Source organism: Enhydra lutris, unplaced genomic scaffold (assembly GCF_002288905.1).
Source record: "Enhydra lutris kenyoni isolate GAN:26980312 unplaced genomic scaffold, ASM228890v2 scaffoldscaffold13, whole genome shotgun sequence".
NCBI lineage: Eukaryota > Metazoa > Chordata > Mammalia > Carnivora > Mustelidae > Enhydra > Enhydra lutris.
Window position 1 is genome coordinate 7,776,593 of NW_019154097.1, and position 13,925 is coordinate 7,790,517.

Here is a 13,925-nt window from a genome sequence, read left to right on the forward strand (position 1 = left end):
ACCCTATACCAGGATGGAGTACGCATGGGCCCTTTCTGGAATTCCCAGCTCCAGAGTGAGAGCCTGAGATGAGAGAGAGTAAATGGCTCAGCCTGGGTCACGTGGTCTGACTGGCAGAAAGGGAGATTGAGAAAGTGCATTTCGGGCATTTTCAGCATGTATAGCAGGAGGTAGGCTCCAGGATAGGTTCCCTAGAAGAGTTCCCTAGAAGGGAAGAAACACTCCAGGTTAGGGAGCAGGTTCAGATACTGGGCAGCCAAAAACGATAAATGTCTACTACAAATATTCCCTTAAGAGTGAGTATCTGCTGCTTATACCTGCTCTGCTTCTCCTACTCCAGGAAGAAATGCCTCCTTTCTTTTAGGGAGCCTCCCTCCCTGCTCTCAGTCTGTATGGCTCAGTGGTTAGATTATGTCCCAGCCCATCGTGATTGATTCAGCTGGGAGTTCTTGCTAAAGCAGTTAGGAACCAGGGCCTCTGTGCTAAAGCTGTCAACTGTCAGGCTGTCCAGATGCTGTAAGCCACACTGTGCTTGCTCTGCCACCACTTGCAGAGTCTGCCTGGGAGAGAAGCTACCACTCAGGAAAGCGCGACAAGTGATGGAGAGAGAGGGAGTCAGAAAATCTTCGAAGCTCCTCCCCCCACTCCACCCCCCCCCCCCCCCCCCCCCCCGCCCTGTTCTTTTTGGTAAGTTGGTTTGGAGCAGGGTTGTCATCCCCTGCCATCCCAGGCTTCACAAATGCATATTTTACTTTGTGAATGAATGCATTTCATACCCTGCAGGCTCTTCGGAATCTTGCTTTTTAAAAAATTTAACAAACGGCATCTTTCCATGCAGGTGAATATAGATCTGCTACATCCTTTCTAGTGGTAGCATGGAACACCATTAAGCAGATGTACCCTAATTTATTTAACCATTTTTAAATGATGCACAATTAGCTTGTTTCCACTGTTCTGCTATTATAGAAAAACAAATCTTGTTCTGACAGCGCTTATAGGTCAGGGTCCCAGCAGGAGACAGATGGTACACTTGGCTGAAGAAATGAGGAGCATTTACTAAAGGACTAATTACAGAACTGTGGGCAGAGTTTACTACGAACTCCAAGAGCTGGTGCAGTACTCCAACACTGCTAACAGTAGGGAGCCATTGCCACCCCAGGCCTGAAGGGGGAAGGGAGAGAGCAGTTACTGGAATTCTGCAAGAGAGAAAAATGGGGAGATCTCGCTGATAGGAGTTAGGACCTTTGGTAGAGAGACACAGCCAACCTATAGCAACCTAGTAGGGAATAATCCCCAGAGCAATAAAACCCTCTGACTTCCTCCTCCTCCTGCACTCTAGTGCTCCTTCTTGGCCAAACCCAGCTGTTAGCCAGAGGTTTGACCCTGCTGCTAAGGTCCCCTCAGTCATCCTTTCACGGTTCAGAGCAGGGAGGAGAGACTCAGTGGTGATATAAACATTCCAGCACCTTGCTACTCAAAATGCGGTCCTTGGACCAGCAGCCTTGGTACTACCCCAGAGCTTCTTAGAAACACAGCGTCTTGCATCCACCCCAGACCTACTGGACCAGAATCGACATTTCAGCATGACCCCCCAGTGATTCACATACACATAGTTTTCAACGCATGAATCTGGGACATCTTTGTACACAAATCTCTTATACAAGTGTATCTATAGTCTTATTATATATGAACTCTCTTCCAATATTTTTTCATTGATCCCTGTGTTGTTTTGGGTCCTCTGAGAACCAAATGCCAAGGTGTCCCCCCCACCCCACCCCAGGAGAAATGCTTGGATGAAGGAGGAAGGAGGAGGAAAAGGGAAGGAGGGCCTTCGGACCCTAATGCAGATGCTACAGCTGGGAAAAGAGAGTGGAAGGGAGGAGGCTGGGGTAGGAAGGCTCCAGAGTGCTCTGCAGTTCTGGAAATGTCTCCGCCAAGCCAATGGGGAATACCCAGGCAAAGGTGGCCTGCTAGGGTGTCCTGCATCAGAGAGAAGTAGCTGGGTTCTTATATCCCCTATGCTTAGTCATTGACTGGGAGAAACCAGGGGAAACAGCTTCAGCAAGAACTTCATAGAAGATTGGAAAGCATAGAAGCTGGAGGCTCTCAGCCAGCTGTGCTCCCCGCAGTGGGTTCTCTTGAAGGGTGGTCTGAGCAGTGTACTTCCATCACCAGCACAGTCCTCATCCAACCAACATCTATTGGATACCATCTATGTGCCAGGCATGGTGTATGTGATGGCATATTATGGATGATGGGGATGGCCCCTGGCTCCCAGGGAATCCCACATGATTGTGGAGAGGGTGGTCAATAAGTTTTCACTGTCAATTTAGAGGAAGGCATCACAGTTTGGGGATATCACTGACAGCTTCATGGGGGAGCTTGGCCACAGGTTGAGCAGAAAAACTGGGGGAGATCTGGGTAATGGTAGGAAAAGTGAGGAAACAGGTTGGAAAGAGGGAACAAGGGGACTGGATTCCAGAGACCCATGCAGTGGCTTAGGGAGGAGGTAGGGAAGGCCTGGAAGTAAAATCATCTCCAAAGAGTATTTACTTTTAAAGGTCTAACCTCCTTTCCCTAATATGATAATAATGTTTGTTGAAAAGAAATCCAATGTTGTGCAAATATAGAATGCGAGGGCCTTGAGATCAATGATCAAAATGTGGTAGGCAATCAATAAATATTTGTTGAAAAAAATGAATAAATTGAATGAAAAGAAAAGGCCCACAGAATCTCATGCACCAAAAATAAATATAATAGTTAACACTTCAGTGAATATTTCTTTAGAGATTTTTCCTTTGTATATATATTAACATACCAAAACAGGATCATACCATCCATACAGTTGTACTAGCTTGCTTTTCTTAATAATGCATCTTAAGCACATTTGTATGTTAAACACCTAGAATTAGTGTCATTCTTGTTAACAAAACTGTGGCATATTAGTGTATGAATGCGCAATATTTTATCTTATAATCTCCTATTAATGGGCCTTTGGGTTAACAACTTTTTGCTTTTATACACAATAAGCTTCGTGTAAGCTCATCTCTGAGCACTTGTGAATTTTTTTCTGTGATGTGACATTGCAGAATCAAAAGGATATTAACATTAACATTTCTAATAAATGTTGCCTAATTGCTTTCCACAAGGTTATACCAGTTTGCCTTCCTACCAACAGTGGTAGGAATAAACAGCCTATTTATTCATATCCTTGCCAGCACTGGAATGAATAACCTTTTAAATCTTTGCCAATCTGATAGATGAGAAAATATTTCAGAGTAAGTTTATTTGCATGCCTTTTACATAGAGAAACTGAACACATCTTGATACGTTTCTAGACCATTTATATTTCTTTACTGGGGGAGCGGTCTCTCCAGATCTTTCAGCTATTTTTATTTCTGTTCTTTTTAGGTCCCTGTTGACTTAAATACTGGGTAGATGTCATCTGCAAATATCTCTTTCTGATTTGTCTTTTGTCTTCATATTATTTCTGGCCTTATAGAATACTAAAATTTTTATGTAGTCAACTTTATAAATCTTTTCTATAATGGTGTCTAGGTTTTCTTGATCCAATACTTTTATTGTTGGATTTTTAAAATTATTTTACTTTTACATCTTTAGATCACTTGGAACTTATCTTGGTGTAAGGGTGAGGATAGCCAACAGCTATCAAGTTGCTCCAATCATTGATTGAATCAGCCATCTTTTCCCCACTGATGTTTGAAATACCACATCTACCATATATCACATTAAACTCTGAAAGGGATGAAGTGATCCCTGTGAAGGGAGCTAATATGACAAATCAAAAGTGCCTTCTAGATGGGGCGCCTGGGTGGCTCAGTGGGTTAAGCCACTGCCTTCGGCTCAGGTCATGATCTCAGGGTCCTGGGATCGAGTCCCGCATCGGGCTCTCTGCTCAGCAGGGAGCCTGCTTCCCTCTCTCTCTCTCTCTGCCTGCCTCTCTGCCTACTTGTGATCTCTCTCTGTCAAATAAATAAATAAAATCTTTTAAAAAAAAAAAGTGCCTTCTAGAGAAATCTGTCTGTTGGTTGAACAGCTGAGGAAATGAGATGGTGTGGTCAAAGAACAAATAAGCTCCCCAAACAAACAACACACCCAAGGGAGGACAAGATACAAAAAGGATTAAGGTCCCCACTGAATTTGCCTTCTGTGGGTGCCAGCTTGTCATTGTTAATAATGACTCCTTGTGCTTTTCCTCTGCTAATGAGCTATTGTATTTCCAATAGCTCCCAGGTGGTCCCAATGCTGCCAGTGTAAGGACCACATGAGTAGCAAGACACCTTCCCTTTGCCCTTGTAGAAACTCTTCCCACCCTGCTTTGAGCCTGGGGAGGCTGGCTGTGTGGACTCCATCACTCAGTCTTCCCAAAAACCCTACTCCAGAGGTACCATTATGATCACCACCATTTTACAGATAAGCAAATGGCCTAGGGCCACAGAGCCGTCTGTGACATCAAGCAAGCGGGCTCCGAGGCTATGCCCCTACATAAGCTGAGTTGCCTTTTGCCCTGACAGCGGTTTGCCAGCCAACTGTGTGTGTGGAAAATCCTGAATTCAGTCAAGTGACCTGGACTCAGACTATTGCTCTGCCTCGGCCATGTCCCTCGACCCTGGCTAAATAAATCCCTCCCTTCTCTGAGCCAAACTTTCCTCCTCTGTCTGTCTTGCAAGGTTGTCAGGAGAGTGACATGAGAATGGGACATGAAGAGTAAAGTCTGGCGGTTTACGGCACATGGATGCTCCGTAAACGACAGCTCTTACCATTAGCCGGGAACTGAACCCGTGTTGTGCCAGGCTGACACTCCCTTCTCTGCCGCTGAGCCTGTATCAGGAAGCATTCCAGTGTGGTAAGCTGATCCAAGACATTATGAGTTGTAATCCTTGTCTGTTTTCTAATCTGACCGCAGATCTTAATTGTGTTGAGCGTCTGGACAGAGGCCAGAAGGCACAGCTCCAGGCCTTTCCTCTCATACCTGTCTTCTAGTACCAGCCGGCAGACTCTGTTCCATGAGTGAAGTTATCTCCCACCAGTCTGGTCTCCGTAGAAGGTCGTCCTGTGTGGGAGCTGCTTTGCAGGTTTACCCCAAGCCCTTTGCCTCCTCAAGCCAATGGGGAGGGCTCCAGACCAGGGCAACTGTGAATCTATAAGGGCGGCAGGTGAGAGCCTACATGTTGCTGAGACACCAGCTTGTTCAAAGGCCCTTTCCCTACTCTGTGTCTAGGGCTTTCCATCTATAAAGTGAGAGATCAGACCAGATATATGTCTCTTAACTTTTTTGGACCATGGTCCCCTTGAGAATAGAGAATAATCGATAAAAAGCTTTCGAGTAGTTTCCCAGGATGTAAAAAGTTAAAAAAAAAAATACAGCTTACTTTATCCTTCTATGGGAGATGCAAAACTATTTCTTGCTCTGAGCTGGGAACCAGCAGAGGGAGTTCCATATTCACCTAAAAGATGTTTTCAAATCTCTGGTATGTTAAATTCAGATATCCATGTAAACATTATTTCCTCAGTGAAGTCTTTCTAAACCCCTCAACTACAGCACCCTGTAATTTGTCTTCAACACACTAACCACAACTCTGGTAAGTTACCTTTTTAATATCTGTCTGTTCCATTGCCCTGTAAGCACCATGATGTCAAAAATATCTCTCGCAACAAAGACTCTCTCCTTGATCAAACCCTAGCCAGGCTCCTCTCAGCCTCCTTCTCAACTAGGCCTCAACCTTGGCCTGTAATGAGGACAGAGTCTGAACATAGGTGATTTTGTACACCTACTTCCCTTCACATTAAAGATGTAAACACTGACAGTTTTTAACAGCTCAAGGCTGCACTGGTAGGATGTCCCCAGCTCCCCTTAAGTATCTGCTGGAGGAAGCACATGGCTGTCCAAAGAATTCACTGTTTATCATAGCTAATACCTAACTGTCGGCCCCTAACCACCCTTTCTTAGAGAGTTTGCTAAGAAGGGCTTATAATTATAAGTACTTTCTCTGTCCCTTTAAGATGTATGTGTATCTCCTACAAATCAAGAGTGTCTTTCCCAAGGACTGAAAGCCATTCCTTTACAATATCATCAGGAAGGATAGGGCCTCTGCCTTATAAGCCTCTGGGAGGATAGAATCCTCACTCTGATCCTTGCCAACCACAGATACAGCAGGCATCATCAGCATTTATGCTGATCACGCTTTTGTAATTTTTCACTTCCCTGACTCTATTTAAAATGCCCAGTCATTCTGGTCAAATCAAAGTTGAATCTGTTCATGCTAGGCCCTCTTCTCTAGTGCAGTCATCCATTACTGATTAAGATCTGTCCTTACCACTTCAGCAGTTTTGTTTCTCTTTGACACTTGGTCATTATAGCATGCCTAGACCCTAGACCCTGGCACATAGTAGATGCTCAATAAATATTTCCTGAATTAAAAATACTGTTGACTAAAATCATCCATTAGTTCTAGCTATCTATTGCTAAGTGATGGACCATCGCAAAACTTCATGGTATAAAATGCGAACCACCTTATCATACTCATGGATTCTGTGGGTCAAGAACTTGAAAAGGCTACCTCTTTTCTCCATTCCATGATGTCTAGGGCCACAGATGAGGTGACCTGGATGGCTGGGGTGACTCAAATGGCCAGGGTGGAGACACTTTCAAGATGGCTTCCTCACGCACCTGTCTGATGCCTGGGCTGGCTGGGCCGGCAGAGGATTGGGCACAGCTGGCACTGTGGGCAAGATATCCTACCTGGGACTTCTCCAGCACAACGATATCATGATAGTCTGATTTCTTCCCTGGCAGCTTAAGGCTGCAAGAACAGGGATCCTGTAAACAAGATGGAAGCTTTGTGCCTTCTTATTCCCAGCCAGGGAAGTCACAGAACTTCACTTCTACTATCACCTAATGGTTGACGCAGTTACAGGTCTGCCCCGATTCAACGTGAGGGAGTATCTGATAATTTGCAGCTTCGTTTTAAAACCACTACACTATCAGAGCCAGATTTGGGGGGAATTCTTGTGCAATTTATCCTGCATATCACTTAGGATTAGATTTGGCTGCATAGGACAGAAGACCCATAGGAACAGTGGTGCAAACAAGACAGAAGCCTATTTCTCCCTCACATAAGCAAAGCCTGGAAGGAGCCCATTGGGATTCGTTCAATGTCTACAACGTCCGGGACCTGGTTCCTGATGCCCTATGGTTTCACCACCCTCAGTGCACGCCTTTGAGCTCATAACCCGAGGTGGTTGCTTGAGCTCTAGTCTTTATATCCACAGTCCAGCCAGCAGGAAGAAGGAAGGGTAAGGAAGTTTCCTCTAAGGACATTCCTTAGAAGCACCATCTGACAACTGCCCTGACAGCCCATTGGCTGAACACTCAGTCACATGGCCATGCCTACCTGCGAAGTAGGCTGGGGATGCTAGGCTTTAGAATGCCTGGTCTTTACACCATGGGGCCAGAGAAACAAACAAGCAAAAACTCAAGAGTTCTACTCTTAAGTAAAGAGAGGAGGGTGGATGTTGGCAGATATCCACTGGTGTCAGCCTCCTTTTTACATCGTTTTATTTCCTGTTCTGCCACTGACCTGCTGTGGGCTTGCGCAACACACTTTCTCTGGTTGTTATTACCAGTTCCTCTGGTCATTAGGGAGGAGGGTACTATAATCTGAGAGGGAAGCTCAAAGTATTAAGCAGATAAGTGTCAATGTTCTGATTTTAGGGAAGGGAACACGGTGGGGGGGGGGTGTCCCACCCAGCCAGCCTCTTTTTATTTTCTTGGGTGGTTCCCTCAGGTTTCTGGGAGCAGATTTTTGAAAACTCCCATACTGAGTTACCACTGAGGGCTTTCTAGCAACAAGACCTCAAGAATTCATGTTCATTACATTTTGGGAGTAACTGCTCCCTGCCTTTAACCAGGTTGTGCCTTCCGTCAGATACCTCCCCAGCGAGTTCAAACAGATGTCAACAGAAGGCAGCATAAGAAACAAAGCCAGACATTAACTGAGCACTTTCTGTGTGTCTGACACTACTAAGCTCTGCGATCATGAAGTGATCACCACTCATTTGTCCCTTACATTTGTTGTTGTTGTCGTCGTCGTTATAGGCTAGGGTTAAATAAAACACGATCCAATGCACCAAGTGTTTTAACAAAGTTTGATGGTGTTATGGAGTGAATTGAGCCCCTGCAACAAGACACCTGAAGTCCTAATCCTTGGTACCTATGAATGTGAATTTCCTTATTTGGGAAATAAGGTCTTCACAGACATAATCCAGTTAAGATGAGGTCATTAGAGTGGGCCCAAATCCAATCTGACTGGTGTCCTTAGAAGAAGAGTAGAAGAGATGTAGACAGATGCACATCAGAAGAATGATAATGGGGCCAGAGGTTGGAGGGACACATGAGTAAGCCAAGCAATGACAAGGATTTCAAGCAACATCAGAAACTAAGAGAAAAGTATGAAATGGTTTCCCCCCACAGAGCCTTCCAAGAAAACAGGACCTTGGTGATAGGACCAATTGATTTTGGGTTTCTAGCCTCCAGAACTGAGAGGGAATACATTTCTGTTGTTTTCAGCCACCCAGAGTGTAGTCCTTTGTTAGGGCAGCCCCAGGAAACTGATAGAGATGGTCAGTTTGATGTGCCAGCTTAGCCAGGTTTTAATCCCCAGTGTGTTCAATCAAACACTAACTTGGGGGTCACCGGAAAGATATTTTGCAGACATAACTAACATCTATAATCAGTTGACTTTAACTAATGGAAATTATCCAGGTGGGTCTGGTTCAATCTGTTGAAAGTCTTTAAGAGCAGAACTGAGGTTGCCTTAAAAAAGAAGAAACTCTGCCTGTGGACTGTAGCTTCAGCTCAAGCCAGAGTTTCAGCCTTCCCTTCCTGATTGCCTGCCCTAAGGATTTTGGACCTGCTTACCAGCCCCTGCAATTGTGTAGATCAATTCCTTCCCATAAATCTCTTAATATATCTCCTGGTTCTGTTTCTCTGATGGAACCCTGACTAATACACAAAAGGAGGACGCCATCTTGAAATGCATTTGCCTGAAAGGCTGTGGAGTTGCCCAAGTCTTCGCAAAAGAGGTGGCTTTTGGCAGGGCCTTAAAGGGTAGAGGGGGGTTTGCCAGGCGGGGCAGGGCATTGCAAGCAGGGAGAACAGCATATGCAAAGGTTTGGAATGGGAGACCCTGCTCCCCTCTGCCCCAGTGGCGTGAGGGTAGGCCTTGCAGAGTTTGGAGTCACATTCTGAGGACCCCTTCCTGTCAAGTTGAGGACTTGAGCGTTGGTGCAGGAGACAAGAGTTGCTCTCTCTCTCTCTCTTTTTAATTTCTCTTAGTTCTTTTTATTTATTTTTTGTTTTGAATTGAGATATAAGTTTCACAAGTCAAGGGCATATTTTTAAAAGAAGAAATTGATGATTTTTTACTTCGATATCCATAATCCCCACTGAGATGGAGGCATGGAAGCAAGGCTGGGGTTAGGGAGAATGAGGCCAGTGAGGTGAGCCGTGCAATCACAGGGTCAGATTCTGCCTTTCTTTAAAATTTTGGTGTTTTGTTCAGGGATTTTTTTGCTTTCATTTTAATTTTTTTTTTTAAAGTATTGTTTATTTTTGATTACTAATTTTGTTTGGTTTTGCCCATCCCTATAATTTTCTGTCTTGGAGACAGCCTCATGCTTCACTCTAGTTTTGACCCTGTTAAATATTTCCAGCACTCCCATGGCTCCTTCATTTCTTCAGTCCCCTCAAAGGAAGCCTCTGGCCAAGGTCAGGGGAAAGGATGGCCTGGGGTGTACGCGATCATAGTTGGGGTGCCTATGCGTGTGTGTCTCTGAAGGGGTTCATTCCTTTGGTCAGTTTCTTGAAGGCTTTTGCCAAGTGAGGGCTAAGAAACGCAGAGATGGAGTAACAGGAAGCGGGGGTGGGGGGGGGAAGGTTAGCTCTTGAAGGGATCTAAGCAGTATTATGTCTCTGGTAGGCCTGCAGGCCTCAGTGACACAGTCCAGTGTGTATTAGCCTCACTGTGCCTCAGGCCCCTCATCTGTTAAATGGAGTTGATAATCCTACCCCTGTTATTGGACTGCTTAAGGGTCAGATGAGATATGCGAGTAAAATTCACAGCACTCCTGCAGGGCTCACTCTGCCACTATTTACCGAGCGCTTAGGATGTGCCAGGCGCTGAGCTGAGGCTTTTACGGCCGTCAACTTGATCTTAATGCACCCAGCCCGAAGAGGAAGGTGCGAGTCTCGGCAAGCCCGCGCGTGTGCCCAGTGAAGACCAGCCACCCTCCGCGGCTTGGGGGCCGCGCTCCTACGGGGCGGGTGGGCGGGAAGGGGGCGGGGCGCAGGTGGGGCGGGCCGGGGGCGGGGCGGGGCGGGGCGGCGCGGCTGTTCCGGGATCCGGGTCCGGGTCTGCGCCGCCGCCTCCGGGCGAGCCGAGTGTTAGCCCCAGCTGGCGGGCTCATGTGGGGGCGCGCGGCCTGGAGGCGCTGCCCTCGGGGGCGGCGGCGCGGCCGGGAGGCGCTGCTGGCGTTGCTGGCGCTGCTGGCTCTGGCCGGGTTGGGCTCCGTGCTGCGGGAGCGGCGCGGGGCCAAGGCGGCGGAGCCGGGACCCCTGCGCACCCCGCGTCCGGGGCGGCGCGACCCGGTCCTGCCGCGGCCGCCGGTGCCCGACGACGCTCTGGGCGCGCAGGGTGAGGCGGTGCGGTTGCAGCTGCAGGGCGAGGAGCTGCGGCTGCAGGAGGAGAGTGTGCGGCTGCACCAGATCAACATCTACCTTAGCGACCGCATCTCGCTGCACCGCCGCCTGCCCGAGCGCTGGAACCCGCTGTGAGTCCTCAGGTGGCCGGGGGAACACTGCCCGCGGGGTCCCCGGCCCTCAGCTTCTGCATCCGTGAAGAGGCGCGGTGGAACCTGGGTCTCGAAATACCTGGGGATCGCGCGTCTTACTCAGTCTTTCTCAGAACTGGGCAGTGGCAGGGGGTCATGTGGAATGGGGAGACGCATGAAAGTTAAAAAAAAAAAAATGAAAACAGAAAAAAAAATTTCAGAAATTGATGAATCTTTTACTGGGTGGTCTCTTGTCTCTGCCCCTCTTGAGAAGGTCTGTCATTCGGCTCTGTAAAAGTGGCGGCGGGAGGGTCAGGGCTAAGCAGATATGTATAAGATGAGACCCCCTTTGCGTGCTCTTCCTGGTTTCACAGCACCCCTGTCCAGCTCTGCCGGTATGGCCCTACCTTGGTGAAACTAAGGACTGTTAGAGTTTGAGATAGGGTCCACTTTTACTTATCTGTGTGTGCCAGGCCCTTGAATGAACCAGGAGGGGAGGGCGCTCCAGCAGGAGAGATAAAAGGTCGCCAGAAGGCCAAGTCGGAGGCTTCCCCCTCACTGGGATCTGGATTCCTGAGCATTAGGCAGAGGAGAGCCGGAAGGAGGTGGCGGGAAAGGCTCCTTCTGGCCGGGGTTCAGCTCAGCTCACTCTTGTGGATGGTGCAGGCCCTGAGCAGGTGTGGTTAGAGGCCTAATTTCTATGGGAGCTGCTGGCTGGGTGGGTTGTGCCCACCGCCTAAGTGAGAAGAGAGCAAGCTGGTAAAAGGACAGAACTTCTGGCCTTCTCTCTCCTTCGTTCCATTAGTGGGGATCTTCCAGGTCCCCACTTTGAGCCCCGTTCTTAAAGCCTTTGAGGAAGAGGACTCATAGAAGGGTTTCCTGGGAGTAACCGGTGGCGAGGCCTCCTCTGTGCACTGTGCACTTTCCGCTCCTTCCTGTTCCTTGGCGTGCCTGCTTTAGAGGTGTGGCAAAGGTCTCAGGGAGGACAGGTGACTCACCTAGGGCCCCACAGCTGGAAAGTGGTGGAACTGGCTATGGGGGATGGGACCCTCCTGGCCCCCTTGGCATGGTGCTGATTTCAGAATTTGGGGATCCATGAATCCTTGGGTACAGAAAGCATGAGTACCTGCTCCAGGAAGTGATCCCCACCCCACTTCGGCAGAGCGGGGAAGGACTTGGGATTCACCGTCTTCCCTATTTTCCAGCATCTGTTCATGTCTAGCTTCATGCTTTTGCCTGAGGCATTTTCTCTGTTCATCTTTTTGAGTAGAACTTTGTTAGTGCTGGTCACAGTTCCCTCCACTTTCCGTATCTGCAGAATAAGGAATGAGTAGAAATAACACAGCCTAGGAATTAATACAACGTTGAACACACCGTGTACTCAGTTCTTACTAGTGTTCCCCCCTTTCCTATTGCCAACGGGGTACTCAGGAGGCCGCTTTTAAGAGTCACCGAGGGATTGGTTGTAAACTTTTTCTTTTCCGGGTTCCAGCTTCCTTTATTGTCCCAGGTTGAGAAATCTCTTTCAAGCACTGTGGATAACCTGTGGGGCTTATGGCATCCCGTCTCCATGGTGACACAGCTGCCCTGTGTCCTATCAGGATTTGCTTATAGATCCTGCTGTTGCATTGACTCTGGGAAGTTAATCCAGACCCAGCGTGATAAGAAGTATGAATGCCTCCTGCCTTTAATTCGCACAGCAGGGCCTGATGGATTATTGTTGCCTAGCTGGAGAGAAAGGTGAGCCTGACCTGGGTCGCTCTCAGGCAGACCAGGCCGTGAAGCTTAACTTCAGCGTGGCCCGTAAGGTTGGGGCCTTTCATACAGTTCATACAAAGGTGAGCGCCTAATCAGGTCTGGGAAACCAGAATGGCAGAATATAAATTTATAATTGGAGTGGTGCATGCCAGGAGTTGGTGGGGTGGGGGATGTCTCTTGGGACTTTAATTGATAAGCAGAGGGATGGTTAAAATCCTTGAATGTCACAAAGGGAAAGGCCCTAAGGGAGATCCAGTCTAACCAGAGAATACAAGCCATGCCCCCAAAGTAACATGCAGATCCTGGGCAGAGCTGATCTAAAACCCAGATCTTTGATTCTCTCCTCCTTTTTAGTATGCAGGCAATTATTTATCTATTTATTTTATTTTATTTTTTCATTTATTTTTAAAGATTTTATTTGTTTATTTGACAGACAGATCACAAGTAGAGAGGCAGGCAGAGAGAGAGAGGGGGAAGCAGGCTCCCCACTGAGCAGAGAGCCTGATGTGAGGCTCGATCCCAGGATCCTGGGATCATGACCTGAGCTGAAGGCAAAGGCTTTAACCCACTGAGCCACCCAGGCACCCCAATCTGTTTATTTTCATTATAAAAGCAATACATGTTCACTCTAGAAATTTTAGCATACGCAGAGAAGCAAAAAATTAATAAATAAATAAAAATCATCTGTAAACTTACTGCCCTAGGAGAACCACTGTTAACATTTTTCTGTGTATTCTTTTAGACTTTTCCAGGTATAGAAATAGATTTTGAAAAATATGCCTATGGGTATGTGAATGAGAACATATTCAAACATGAGTATGTACATGGGTTCATACACGTATTTAACTGGTCTTTACACTACAGTGGATGAACCTGTTGCCATAGGCAAGGAGCTGGGAATTACCAAGGGACTCTGGCTTCTTCTTCTTGGTGTCTGCAAGCCTGGAGACTGCATCCGTTCTCTTGGACTGGCCAGACCCATAAAGATGCTTCAGTGTTGGCTCTAATTCCTTGAAACTTGGTGTTAGACCCCCGCTCTTCTGTGAGTCTGATAATTCACATGCCAGTGGACTAGAGCACAGCTTTACTTCTGTTATTTCTGTTTCTGTTATTTGTTTTTGTTTATTTCTGTTGCATAACAAATACCATCTCCTCTGAGCTGGATGAGGAGATGGAACTTTCACTCTGAGATGGCAGTAGGCCAAAGTGTGGAGCCAGAAAGCTGGATTTGTGGCCTAGGGGAGCTTTGAGACATATTGATGCTAAGGACTTTCCCCAGAATTTCTGTATGTAGGGCCTAGGCTGAGGCTGATGTT

General features: G+C 47.2%; 1 protein-coding gene across 1 annotated transcript in view; it reads left to right on the top strand.

Moving 5' to 3' along the window:
• Positions 1-10,486: 10,486 nt before the first annotated feature.
• LOC111145937 (polypeptide N-acetylgalactosaminyltransferase 12) overlaps positions 10,487-13,925 on the top strand; it is a 38,377-nt gene continuing 34,938 nt past the window's right edge. Inside the window, exon 1 of the mRNA XM_022501253.1 lies at positions 10,487-10,851. Coding sequence (XP_022356961.1) covers positions 10,487-10,851 — 365 coding nt within the window. The remainder of the gene's footprint in view (positions 10,852-13,925) is intronic.